This window comes from Limanda limanda, chromosome 3, assembly GCF_963576545.1.
Source record: "Limanda limanda chromosome 3, fLimLim1.1, whole genome shotgun sequence".
In the NCBI taxonomy this organism is placed as follows: Eukaryota; Metazoa; Chordata; class Actinopteri; order Pleuronectiformes; family Pleuronectidae; genus Limanda; species Limanda limanda.
This window is the reverse complement of record NC_083638.1, coordinates 26,666,162-26,681,029: the sequence shown is the minus strand read 5'-3', so window position 1 is coordinate 26,681,029 and position 14,868 is coordinate 26,666,162. Positions and strand designations below refer to the sequence as shown.

General features: G+C 42.3%; 1 protein-coding gene across 4 annotated transcripts in view; it reads right to left on the bottom strand.

The window, feature by feature from the left end:
* ntrk3b (neurotrophic tyrosine kinase, receptor, type 3b) overlaps window positions 1-14,116 on the bottom strand; it is a 164,517-nt gene extending 150,401 nt beyond the window's left edge. For all 4 annotated transcript variants that reach the window (XM_061068463.1, XM_061068462.1, XM_061068461.1 and 1 more), the window contains exon 1: window positions 13,875-14,116. In XM_061068463.1, coding sequence (XP_060924446.1) covers window positions 13,875-14,116 — 242 coding nt within the window. The remainder of the gene's footprint in view (window positions 1-13,874) is intronic.
* Window positions 14,117-14,868: the final 752 nt, after the last annotated feature.

The following is a 14,868-nucleotide window of genomic DNA, read 5'->3' as shown; positions in this document are numbered from 1 at the left end:
AGGACAGAGGAAGTGACGGGAAGTTTTTTCAATTATTTGAAAGGCATGTTTGCAGCTTGAAACACACAATCAAACAATACCCACGCAGTTATATGAAACACTGTAGGCTCAGAACCACAAGGGCAAACAGAGCTGTTTTCTGTGAATACCAGGAATTAGTCTCGTGGGAAATTAAGCAAAAGGTTAAGCTGTATCGTGTGTGTGTTTGTGTTTGTGTTTGTGTGTGTGTGTGTGTGTGTGTGTGTGTGTGTGTGTGTGTGTGTGTGTGTGTGTGTGTGTGTGTGTGTGTGTGTGTGTGTGTGTGTGTGACACTTCTCCACCTGAGTCTTCGTGCTAATTAGAGCTCCTGATAAATTAGCGTTCCTATTTTGACTAAGGACTCTGACAGGAGGAATTCACACTTGCGGCAGAGGAACGAGGCTCATGGTAGGATTTAGATTCAGCCCTGATGATATTTATCCAGGTGTAAAACTAACACAGAGCTGAGAGTGAGTGAATGTGTCCTGTTTTGGGGAGTGAAACCCTGTGAGATTGGGGAGGGGAGGTGCTGAGAAAAAACAGCTCTATCATCTCCTCAAAACAAAGCATCAAAGAAGCTCTGTGCTCAAAGCTTTATTTTCAAATTTCACCTCTCAACGGTCAAGATCAGAGGTGCATTCATCCTGACAGGCTGAATATAGGTAGTGGTTTTTAAAGGAGACTGATTACACATTTCAGTTTATGTAAGCACACATGCTCTTCAACAAGCTGATATTAAAACGATCGGTGGACGAGCTCCTAACGTTTTACCTCCAGCTGTTCCACCAGCAGGATGCTGCATCTAAATGCTAAAAGCTTCAAATATCAGATTTTAACTGAGCTTAAAACACACCCTCTCTAAGATGAAGAGAGGAAATAACAAAGGTTGAAGGAAGCCATCTTAATATATGCTCTGCTGTGGAGGGTTGTGGAGTGGGCACACTTTTCTTTTCATTGATAAGAATTGGCGGTGCAGTCTTGTAACATTTTGCCCTGGCAAAGATAGGCACTTCCTTTTATTATGTTCCTTGTATTATTATCTATGCTTACTACCTCTTCACCTGATTTAACACAACACTATGTGTGTGAGTGAGAATGTAAGAATAATGCACATATTATTGGGGTTTAAAATATCTGCATGGATATATGTGGCTTTGTTAATTTCTGTCTTTGTTTGCCGGAATTGTATTGTTTCTTTTCTTTATGACATTTAAATATGCACATATATATGCACATATATATGCATATAAGGTATGTATACAATGATCAGCCAAACATCCAAATATTGAAAGATACAACAAAGCCCTGGTGTAAAAATAATTCAGTAACCTTAGAACCAATCTGGCAGACCCATAGTACTGGCAAAATTCATTATCCAGTAAATTTAATAATAATAATACAATAAAAACTCACTTTGTTTTTAAAAAATATTGTTCAATGATTTCTTGAAATAGAATTGTTGTCTTCTTGTTGACAACTACAAGAAGATTGATGAGTTACAGCAAGGAGTCAGTGAGAATCTCATAAAATATCTATGGAAGTCAGCAAACAACTGCAGTTGCTTTACTTAAGATAGATAGGTAGGTTGTTTTTTCTTTATTTCATTAGTAATAACATAAGGGACGTTATCTGTGATTCCCATGAAGTCACGTTTCTTATTTTATTTCGGGTTATAATTTTAATTATTCACAGCAAAAAGCTCTCAGCTAATTCGGACATTTTAAAACACTGTGAATTCGCAGAGCAGACTCCATTTAGTGAAGGTGTGAAGGCAACCAAGGGTACCGTATCTCTTAGAGCTGTCTAAACAATCAGGAGTTATAGGCTGCTACGTGCACTGGTGCAGTCCTAATAATAATTCCAAAAGGTGGACTACAGTGTCAGTGTTTGGCAGAAGAATCCTTTCATTAAAACACAATACACCACGAGTGAAAAGTCACATGTTTCTATCTCTCTGGGTGAATACGCTCAAGCTTTCTCACATTCCGTGAAAAGAAAGGGAAGTAGTCGATGTTAAAAACCTTCCAAAATTGTCATGTTTTCTGATTGAGATGTGAAATGTAATAACATCTAGTCCTCACATATGTCTACAGTGTCAACCAATTACCTCCTGTAGGAAGGATGGAACTAGCGGGGGATAGAGCTCAAGGTTGCTGAATAATTGATTTGTTTGCTATTTCTCCTCCTGCTTCCATTTAAACAACTGCTTCTCTCATACATACTCACACACTGACACACACACTCTCTCTCTCTCTCTCTCTGTATTACACACATACATACTACCTCAAAATGAGGGTTCATGAGCCTGCTCCTAATCCTTGGAGCCAGACAGATTAACCTCAGGACACGTCTCATCAGTCTACAAGAAGATATAAAGCCTCGGCAGTTTGCTGTCACCCCTCTGTGCATGTTTTACAAATGCTCCTGAACGTATCATGAGTCATATTCCGAAACACATACTGTACACGTCGATGGATGACCTGTGGGCCTACTAATCATATAGGACCAGGTACCTGGACCATTGGTTCCTGGAAAATCAATCAAACAACCATAAACAGGCATAAAATACACAGAGGTACAAAAACATACACCACTAACGCCTGTGCAACACCCGGTGCCTGTGAAGCGGGTTACAGCTGCATTGTTGTTCTGGCGCATCTCACGGGTGTCTGCTGTTCACACCGTGATGTGTGTCTGCATCTTTTCGACAGATATAGACCTTGAAACTGTGTGAAAGACATTTTTCTTTGTATATTCAGCTGTTAAGTGCTTGCACTAAGCAGAGAGAATAGACCAGACCCCGACTCTCTCAAAGAGCAGCAAGAGGCACAAAATGACCACAGAAACATGCTAAATTACTATTTAGAAAGACAAAAAAAGACTTTTGTGCAGTATTAATGTCACATCATCTATGTAGGTATGGGTGGGTGGTTGGCTTTTATTTTTCTGAGCCCTCCTGCGATTTGTCTCAGAATCTGTACTTTCAAAAAGGCCTATATATTAGATCGCATTAAAAGTAAAATAACTATTTAGGCAACATAAGGCCCTAACACGGTGCACTTCAGCAGGACAGGAATCTGAACAGCACCACACATTCAATCACTGACACTTTCGTCTCCTCTGTAAAATAACCAAAGGGGAACACGTTGATCTCTGCAGTAACAATAAACACATTGGTGATGCCTGACAGGTGATGGCTTCCTCTGGAAATAAGAAGCCTCCAGAGTTCACAGTGTCAAATGTAGACAGCTGCCACTGCAAGTCCCTTCTCTTGACTGACGTGCCAGCCTGTTTCTCCATCAAAGTCTTGTCAAAGGAGAGATGGCGGTGCTCCTCATGGAGGCTAATTTTGCCAAGGCAACAAATTACTTTGACTCCCAAAGGTACCACCGCTCCTGCCATAATGTATTTCCACTCATGGCTGTGCTTGTTTTTTTAGCACTGTTGACTCTGTTGACACCGAGTCACATCATGTGGGGACCTTGTGTTATTAATAAATTATACACCAACCACAGTACTACATGAAGTGCATGAAATGTGGGATGATGACATTTTCTGAAATCTCCTGTGTCCCGATGATGGCTGTACAAGGTCGAACTTTGTTTTGTTGAATATATTTTAGCGATGCAAATGGGCCAGAAATATTTGAAAGTCATTGTATATTATATAAATACATATATATATATATATATAAAACACACACTAATTGAAATTCATATTAATAGTTTGTAAGACAAAAGAATAGAAAACACATTTTTACGAATAATCATAGTTCAGTTCACACCACAAATAAGCATGTAGCTATGAAAAACTTTATTAATCTAAGCTGTTAAAGCAAATGTTCTATTAACCCTTATTAATCTTGTGAACATTTTAAGCCAAACTATTTCAGCCAAAGAAATCCCCTAAGAATTTGAAGCATGGCAGCAGCTACAACAATGTCTCTATAAAGCTTAATCAGCAATGCAACACCTCAATCGCCCTATTCACTTTTATTTTTAGTATGCAACTGAATAACAATAATTCCCAGTTTACTAAGCCAGACAAAAAAATAGGCTGATAACAAAGTACAAATTTCAAAGCCAGGGCTCCCTGAACGACAACTTTTCTGTTGGTTTTACTGTTAATTTTAATAACATTTCATCTTTTAAAAACTAACACAACTCCTAGATTATTTTTATGTTGCACTTTCAGACGTATCAAGACACCTGACACGACCAAGAAAACATTAAAAGCCTTTAAAGTAGGCCTGGTGGCAAGAGTCCATGGTTGCTGGTCGTCAAGGTAACACAACAGGGTTTTCCAGGTAGATGGCCATGTGACAAAACAGAGGATTTTCACAGAAATTTCATGTTCAAAAGAAATATGGCATGCTGTTATGTGTATAAGCTTTTTGTCCTCAACAACTTAAACTATAAGACAATTTGACTTTTGAGAATCATAAAACAAAAGAATTAGATTTCTGGAATTAGCCTACATTTTCATGGTTTGTTTTTAAAAGAAATAGTTTGAGAGGAAATACACCATTATCTTATGCAAAAATTTCCAAACCATGATTAGTGTTGCTAGCACGGATTAGTGTGAAAGGAAAGCGTGGTTTGTTCGCTTTACTATTACTGAATGTTAATGTCTGACTGCGTTGGGTAAAGCTCTAGAGAGCTCAGGTACTTCTTAATAAGATTACATTTTTAGCCAGTCAAGGTAGATGAAGAGTGACTGCGATATTGTGAAGATGAGTAGCAAGGTCGTTGCACCAACAGGGAGCCAGTAGGGAGAGGAGTTGAGTCCCAGAGGACCATTTAGTATAAATGTGTTCTCATCTGCCTCCACACAAAGCTCCGGCGGGGTCTTAAAAACCCTCCTGGTTTTCTCCAGTCCTGTACGGCAACAGAGAGGCTTCGGCTCACTGGGACTGATCGGTGAGGCTCGCTGAATGGCCTGCCATGTCCATAATGTTTTGATGTAGTGCCATACGCACCAATAGTCACACAGAACAGAGAAAATACAGATATAAGAGGTAATCAATAAGTAGAGTCCGTTATTGCCCTCCTGGCCCAAATATAAAACTCTCTCTGCTTTCTGGGAAATATGGACGTACATTTGTGCCGCAAATGCTTTATCCTGTCCCTACAGCTGATGATGTTGGTTGTCAAAGCTAAACAACCAGGATTTTAAAGCCATTAATTCATTATGAGTGTTTACCACCCAAACATCAGAGCACATATTGCCTCAAGAGATAGTAAATGGATGGATGGATGGGGACATCTGAGTAATGTACTGCTTTGCTAATGTCTGAGAAAGAAATGACAAAAACATAAAGCACTTTAGTTTTTTGAAAGAAAGTAGCTCAGAGCTTACCAAATGGCGGGGGCCTAAAATAAAATAAATAATAAAAAAATAAAAAGAATACTGGAAAGAAGGCTGGGATTCGCTCCAGGCCCGAAACGACCCTAAACAGCCATTTGAGGTCACAGTCTCACACGCTGAAGAGGGATTGTAAAGCAGGCAGTTACAATCAATACAGGACTGCAGATGAATGGAATATACACAGAGATTAAGAATAAATGTATTCAGATTAATAATGATTCATTAATAATGGACAATGCCGCTGAATAGCTCGCACCCACATGCGCACTGTAAAGGAAAACATGGCTGAGGCTAAGTGAGGGCTGAGAGAGCTACATTATTCACACAGCTCTGGCAGTCATCACTGACATGGAGGAGAGTGGGCTGACTCATCCTACTTGATAATATATGATGATTTATGTTTTTATTTTTGAAACACAAAACACCTCACATGAATAATAAGCAGTAGCTTCATAAGGAGACGGGAGAGAAGGAAGGGAGGCAGGAGGGGGAATCTGTTGTGACGTCTGATGGGAGTCGACACAAGTGCAACGGACATGGTGGCGGTCAGACATCCGTCCTCACCTGGGAGGAGGTTATTGCTGAGGATATTAACAATGCATGTGTGTGTGTGAGACAGAGAGAGAGAGAATGAGAGAAAAGAGGTTCTAAGACACCGACACCTCACGCAATGAATCATCCATCAGTATCATGCAGAAGGAGGAATTAGCTGTAATGCTGCTTTCAGTGTGGCTGCACTAAGCCTCAGATACCATGTTTAAACATGATTAACTGTAATAAACCTTCAGTAAAGCTCATGCTACCTGATTAGACTTAAAAATGTCTGCCTTTAGATATCTGACAGCAGCCATTATACTTGATAATTGTTGATAAGCACTGAGCAGTCAAATGGCACATTAAACATTAAAATAAATGTAAATTGATTGGCTATAAACAAGGAAAGTATTTCCGTCGTGTGTATTTTTTTCCGTGCTACTATGGAACAAATTGCAGTTTAAATAGGTAGATGCGTGATTTTTTTTCTTCTGTTCCCTTAAATCCCCCACATTCCACACAACAAACTGTTGCACACAGTAGCACCACTGACTCATAATCTGCTGTATAAATGAAGAAGCTAAATGTCAACAGAAAGCCCCCGGAATGCTGCTGTAAGGCTTTAAAGGGTCTTTCTAATCCCGGCTGAAACAGCAGAGCCTTCAGTATTTTCCACCAGTCGATCCTCAATGCGTCTTTTGATTGTTAAAGGGGGGGTAAAAGTATGCAACTTTTAAGGCAACAGGGCTGCCTGCACATGCGGGAGTTGAGGCGGTGGGGGCGTGGGAGAGCCTGGGTCAGTCACGTGGCCTGGACTTCTCACAGCATATCCCCGGCATGTAGACGAGGATCTGAACGAAAAAAGCGCCGCTCTCTCCCCGTAATTCTCAGATGGCAGCCGTGACCTACTTTCCACAAAGACAGGCTCATGCAAACTTGATGATATGCTTATAACAGTGGAGCTCGTTGTGCACTGCCTGAGGTGAGCCTCGCAATGCGGAGGCAGCAGGGGGTCCGTATGGTGAGAACCAACGGGCAGGACGTGTGTTAGCAACAAAGTCCTGGGTGGTTAAGTGACATTAGTCAGGATGACACTGAGGCATCATGGGACTAGAGATGGGCCGAGGGGTTTAAAGGTCGTCAAGATCCCCTGTATCCTCAGTGCAAACCGCTTAATCAGGAAGGGATTCTATAGCAAAAGATAAGGCAATAATTCATGTATGTATCTAAATAGCTCTCTGATAAAACTTCCCATATGAGCAAGTAAGAATGCGTACATAATATACATATTTCACTACAATAGAAATATTTTTTGACATACATATATATAAAGCAAATATCCAGACAGGTGTACAACTCCGAGCTATGTTCTTCAGGAGCAGCTAATGGAGGGTAAGTGAGGTTTAGATATCATTTACCTGTGCCTTCAAAAGACACTAACACACTAAAAAAACTAGAGATCACACGAAGAAACCTCCCCAGGCTCGTAAACACCTCACCCCTTAAGAATAGAGGAGGGAAAAAAAAGACTCAATAAATGTAAACGACAAATAGGAACATCAAGGTGACAGAGAGAAATAAATCGAGATGACAAACAGATCCAGGTGAGCTGGGCATCAGAAACCCAGACATCAAAACTTCACACAAGAAGAGAACAAAGACAGAGCGGTGGATACGGAGCAGGGGGAGGTGATGCATGGTGGGGAAATAAAATAAGTATACCAGCAGCGAGGAGGGGACGGGAGGAGTGTTTACAGGTGAGAGTAAAGGTTTGAGAGTGCATGTGTATGCAGAGGGGAAATAACCACTGCTAATGTCCGTCTGACATGGCAGATTAGGGGGCGGAACAAACCCTTTGACTGGGCTCCAGCTCTGTGGGCCTGGTAAAAGTTGTCAGTTATTTCTCCAAAAGATATTAATCATATCATTATGAGCCGCACAGAATATCGGACATTCATGCAATTCATGAGTCCAAACGTTTTTAGTCTGATAATCTGTTGTGTTTTGTGTTAAGCAGCTTTAGTATGTCACTGTTTTCCTGCATCTCTTTATGCTTTATGTCTGTGATGAAAAATGCTTCTGACACACAACACTTCTACGGAGCTTTATTAGCATGGATATGGCAAATGCTACTTAAAGTAGTAACATACTGTATTTTACAATACAAAAAATACTCCTCTGGTTTAAAATGGCAGCATCAGAGCTGCCACAGAGGAGAGACACAAAGTGACCTGAAGTGAGAGACATGCAGAGACACGCAGGAGACAGTTCATGAGACAGAAACGGAGCTGAGCGGCCAAATGGAAAGTTTATGTTTGGTTTAATTCGTGTTTGTTTGTGTCTTTACGAAATAAAGATGCTGAAAAGCAACTGGTTCGTCTCTGGCTGTTGTCGGGAGACTCTGGTGGCATTTCCGATGAATTAGTCCAATCCTTTTCCATTATATGAGCATACATCCCTGCCTCTGCGTGCTTTCTCATCACTACGAGTATGACTGAAAGTTAGAGCAAAACGTTGAGGCCGTTGTTTAATATCATCTGTAGCTCAAAAAGACCTGAGGTCTTCAATAAGACTTGAGAAGTCTTGAAGCCAGTTTTACAAACTGGAGGTTTGAAAGAAAAGGACATACATCAGCCAGGGAGGGTCAAAAAATGCGCAACCAAGTTTGATAAAGGCATTTTTGGACATTGACCAATAGGGTCTCAAATTCAGGACATCTGAGCTAGCACTGATCATTTCAAGCATTTGTTTTCTAAATTTGTCTCTTGAAGGTTTCCCAAATTATGTAATAGCAATGCTGAATTACTAGAGTGGCCCTTACGTTTGTAAGACCTTTTTCAATCCAGGTTCAACTGGTACTCCAGCACTTCAGCAAAGACTCTCAGTTGAACAGGAAATACTCCACTTGTGACAACAGTTTCAGCGAAATTCTATAAAGGTTCGCTTATCTATTCCCATTCCGAAGCCTTATGCAAGACCTGCAGTATACAGCAGATATTGAAGTTTCTACTGGTCTCACACACACACACACAATCACAATATGTGGGCTGCACTGGAGTTTGAAGGGGTAGAGAAAACGTTGAATTTATGTAACGGAGTAATGCTCGGTGTCTGAACCAGGGGGCACTACCAGCCCACACAGGTCATCTAAAATGACCTGTGAAACATTCCTGTGTAAAACAGGTTTCTTTGGCAGCATCAGCAAGCTGGCAGGTCTCATGTAAGATTTGTAGTTGAAGGTGTTCACGGATCAATAGTTGAGAGCAGCGCTGAGCTGCTTTAAAATTTTAAAACTGTGAAAAAGGAGAGAGGCAACTTCTCAAAAATCTTTCTGACGAATCGGTGCAAATCCGATTGATTCAAAGTGTATAGGTGTATCTAATGATGTAGCAGCTTTAATTTTTCTATTGCTCTTTTTAACACCCTCCATCCTATATTTTATATTTAATGACATAAAAGGGATTTTTTTATTTCCCTTCCTCCACATGGAGGTCAGAGATCAAGGTCTGTTTCATCATTCTGCTCCTTCATTCTCTACAGGTTCTCTTTGATCCAATGTCCCTGCTCTAGCTTCGTTGCAAAGGGTGGCGTCTAACACTTGAAAGTGACACTTCCTTGAAATTAAATGATTAATCATTATAAATGTAACAGTACGAGGAATTTTAAAGGATAACATAAGTCCTTGGAAATGAGTCAGAGACTTTAACGGAGTGGATCATGAAGATTTAAAGATATTAAAGGGACTCTTACCTTTGTTGCATTTGAGAATTACAGCACATTCAAATCATCCCGCCTTCCTCCAATGCCCCACCCCCTCGTTCCCATCCGCGGTGTTTTTTTGAAGAAACTTTATTTACAAGCAGACTTACAATCTACTGCCTCCGCGCACGCACGTGAGTTTTTGTTTACCAAAGCAATGGATTCGGTAAGTTATATACATTTACATTCACATGCCTTGATGACGCGGGCCCGAATGCGCCACAAGAAGCAGACGGAAAACCTGCATGTCCATGCAGCAAACAGACAGGTCTGTGGGCCAATAAGGTCCTTCAGTCCGAAGAATTTTATTGGTTGAAGTTTTCACTAAATATTATGAGAGTGAAATAATTGTTTGTTTTTACTCCTGGTGGGTCTGTCTTGCATTTTAGAGTGTCATTACCTTATTAATACCAATTTAACCTTATCCAAAAAAAGTGTAAAAATGCAACAAAGGTAAGAGTCCCTTTAAATGATAAACTTCAAGCCATATTTGTGCTAAGTAGATAAACAGTGAAGCATTTTCAGTGTGAAGCTTTCTTTTTGCAGGTAAACAGATGGCAATTTTGCAATTTCACAAATTGAGCAAAGAGTTGGCAGACAAAAAGCCAAAAGTACGATTCAAAGACAAACTGAGGAATTCAATTTTTTACATTCACTTTTAAAGAGACATGCGTGCTCTATTATGACTAAGCATAGTGAGAATAACACAATATGATATGTATTTAAATTACATCATATGGCAAGATGGATGGATGGATTGATGGTTAAACAGAGCATCATGGTGTCATGGCATCTATCATACTATCCACTCAGTGCAGATTTCCCAGAGAATTATGGGACGTTTTGGTGGACCAGAAAATTGCACAATGTTTCACTTCCAAGAAAATCTGCATATTCTGTGAACAAGTAGAAAACCATGTAATTGGCTCTAAAAATTTAGATATGGCCTAAATTTTAGTGTCTCAACATTCTGAAATGATTAATTTTTGTGCACACAAGACAAAAAAATTATAATTATGAATAAATGATTTCAGGATGTCAGGGACTCCACATTTAAATTTGTAAGATTTTGATGGAATATTACTGAATACAGATCAGTCCCTGTAGGATATTTACGAGAATATTTCCCTACATTACCATATGAAAATAAAATATGAATAATGTGAAATACACAAAGTAATAGACCTTCTGCTACCACAGGTTCAGTTGTGTAGCTTACTAGGTTGCGTTCCCTAACTCTCAGAACATGATTCAATACTTAAGAGCTTTGCAGCAGGTTCAGCAGCGAATGAAAAGACATTGCTGAATACATACACTCAGACGTCAGAGTTGAACGGAGGCATTATGGAATGAAGTGGAGAGAGATGACTGCGGGGGTGTTTTTTCTCTGAATAACAGGCATTTAGCGACGCCACAGTGATGACGGCACAGATTGGTGTGACACTTCAGCCTCTCCTTGCTAACCAGCCTCTCGTCAGTTCAGAAAAACGGCAACAAAATGAAGCCCAACCTCAAGCCGACGCCAGAGGTGGAAACACTGATTTGATCCAGCAAAGAAATGCGCACCTGTGGTCAGAACCGTGCTCTCTCTCTCACACACACACACACAAACACACACACACACACACACACGCAAACCTGTCAAATGCCTCAGCTGCTCTCACAAAACAGTTTTTTTTTTTCAAGTATCACAGCAAGGCCTTATCGTATCCACTTCAAACACTGATGCCTCTTGTGATGAATCTCTAATGTGAGAGAAATGGAAAACTATTATCTGAACTTGGCAGTTTTCTTTGGCTGGCCAATCCTCCCTCAGTTCCTGCTAGGAGCCCTCGCTCTACTTTCTATCTCAGAAATTGGCCCCATCTCTCTCTGTTTCCCTCGTGATGAATGAAATAGACTTCTTGTTAGCAAATTGCATGCTCCTCACACCTCACAAAGAGATGGAGCAGCAACGACAATGTGTGCTGTTTGTGGGCTCACGCACCGACTGCACTGTTTTATTTTTGATGAGCGCGTGTGCCGGCCAGATATTAAATGAATGTCAAGCAATTAACCTCTGTTGTTTATGAGACATGTTTATTTATATGTTTCAGTGGGCACGATATATATTTATAGATATCAAATGTGTTTGTTTGCTCTTGTTCTAAGACAATTGATTAATTATGTACATGTTAATGCTAAATTACTATATACTGATGTGTCCATGTTTAGTCCTCTATCTGATTTCACACCAGCTCACGCCTGTGCTGTTTGAATACATATCAGCCATGCAGGCTGATGAGACACAGGGCGGTGAGCTCTCTGATAAGCATTGAGCCGTGGTACTGCTGGGTGGAGGTTGCTGTCGGGGCTGAGCAGCAAGAAAACAACCAGCCTGCTGGCCAGGGACCATAAAATAGACAATTAGTACTGGGTCAATTGCATTGGGGGGTTTCTCAAAGGCACGGAGGCAATTCACGGGTGACTTTGTACTCGTAACCAAACGAATTCTGGCATTTTTAAGTGAAAAATGCACGAGCTAGATTATCCTACGGTTGAACCCAGTGAGCGGGAGCAGAGGGAAATGGCTGGATGGTGAATGGAGCAGGTTTCACAAGGAGAAAAATCCTTATCTGGGAGGGGTGGGGGTGGGGGGGTCACTCTGGGGCCACAATAATCACTCATTGTGTGCTGTGCCCTCAGACCCTTCATCTCTTTTACCATCCATTGCTCCAAATGTTGCCGGGCCTTATTATGAGCCCCTTTTTTCTTCTTTTTTTGACAAAGAAGCCTGTCTGATAAAACAGTCACGTAAACGGCTCCAGTGCTGTAAAGGCCACGAGCTGCCGGTGTGTAAAGGGGTACCAGGCTTCCCTCTAGTGGCAGAGAGGCGATGGACCGTGTCACCACAGAAGTTGTTGTCTCCCTCAGACGGATGGATGGAGGGTAAACGGGATACCAGGACCGATGGAGGGGGGGACGGGGGTGGGGGTCCTTTGTGGCGAGGCCGTGCAGGGAATTCCAGCACTTTGTTAAAGGGAGATGTTGACTTTCTATGTAAATCACCCCCATCGACACCAGAGGTCTTATTTTAAGGCCCAAGCTCCATCTCTCTCTCTCTCTCTCTCTCTCTCTCTCTCTCTCTCTCTCTCTCTTCTTTTTTTTTCCCCTCCACTGACTTTTCAAGAAAGAAAGCTTTGATGTTGACAGGAGGGATCGATGCCAGGAAGAGAGAGGAAGAGAGGGAGAGAGAGAGGAAGAGAGAAGGAGAGAGAGAGACAGAAAGAGAGAGAGAGAGAGAGAGAGAGAGAGAGAGAGAGGGGGTGAGGGTTGAGAGGATGCAGAATGAAAATGTACGTCTGGCGGTGGGTGTATGTGGGTGGTGAGGGGGGGTGCCGTCATCACAGCTCCTCTGTTTTAAAGGAAACACTTCATGAATGCCCAGAACACCCGGGCTATACGTGTTCGTCTGTGTATAGGACAAACAAAAATTAAATAATAAAGGATGAAGCGCCACAAGTGACGTTTCCAGCGCCCCCTCCTCTCCTCCTCCCCCCCCCCCCCCCCCCCACCACCACGCACCCGCATCATCTTGGCATATTAAAGTTGGTCGGGTCGCCTCGGTCCCGGAGGATGCGGGCTCTGAGAAGGCTCTGGTTGACCTGACTGCGCCATTTATTTCTGTTTCGTTTGGCACAATCTGTCGGAGCAGTTGCCGGGCGCGCGGAGGCAAATGGAAGTGAATGGGTGATCTGAGGTTTCTCCGCAACGTCCTTCTGTCATTTAGCTTCAGGCCTGCGGTGCCGCTGCGGAGGAGCAACTTTATGGAGGCACACACACTCACACACACGCGCACACACACGCACACATAAGGATGAAGAAAAACCCCGACATTCACCACCAGCCAGGCTCAAGATCAAGTTGCCACGTCCAACAAGGTTGCAAAGGATCTTTTTTCTTATTGTGCAGAGGAGGCAGCATGAGCGCATTGACCCTCACACACACGATCAGCCCTATTCAACGTGGATTCGTCACCAAACGCCACCGAACACACTGATGGAGGCAAAGAAAAGTCTCAGGATAAAAGATAAGAAGCCAACAAGTCAGATCAGTGCAGAAAAAAAAACCAGCAACAGCCACCCAGAGCGCATAGACGCCTCATATGTGATCAATTAATGATTCAAAACGCACGGCAGGATCCGCAATCTACTTACATAGAGGAGATGTTTTTGAATAACTCTGCTATGTCAACACTGGTCCCATTGTTCCCAGTGTCCTGCAGGGCGAGTAAAGGGAAAAACCTGCCGCTGTCGGACTTATTGCAATAGATCTCTGTTTGAGAGCAGCTGCAGGTCGGCGGGCAGTCCAGCATGGAGCTCAGATAGTCCTGGAAAACACTCATCAGGAACAAAACCCTCCACCAGCAAATCCGGATCGAGTGAAACCATAGATCCATGTCTCCGGGTAAATCGGGGGGTGGGAGAAGACGAGGTCCCGATGTCCTCTGCGTTCGAACAGCACAGGAGAGAGGAGAGGAGGAGAGTGGGAGGAAGGAAGGAAGGAAGGAAGGAGGAGGATGGTGGTGGTGCGTCTGTACAGAGGATGCTCTATGTGAGCCTTTCCGTGGATGGATGCTGTAGTGTCCTTGCGCGTCAGAGATTGGGTGAAAAGGAGGGGAGGGGGTGGGGGGGCGAAAGAAAGAGAAGAAAAAAAAGATGCAACAGAAAAAAAAGAGAGAACGGAAAATCAAGACGAACAGGGCGAAATAATAAGGCGAGGCTCCGGTCGTCTTTTCAGCCTCAGATTCATGGTGTTTCCCGGAGTAACGCGCTGCTGCTGTCGACGTCTCTCTCCCCGAGCAGGACCAGGACGACTGGCTGGAGAGCTGCGAGACACAGGAGGAGAAGTTGGGGCATCAAGTCCCTCCCACCGGCTACAGTCATACTGACACCTGCAGAAACTGCATGCTATCCACTCTGATCCCACTCGTCATGTGACTGGGTCTGTGCTGCATTATAAACTCAATATATAAAACATTCAAATATAGATGAAAGATGGTGCAGTTAAATCAGTCACGAATAAATTGATAATGAATGGCTCGACAGAAAGGAGAATGTCTACATGTGCAAAGTTAATGTGAAACTTTATTGAAAAGCACCTTTCAAAACACAGTTACAAAGTGCCAAAACATTGATTAGAAATCATATA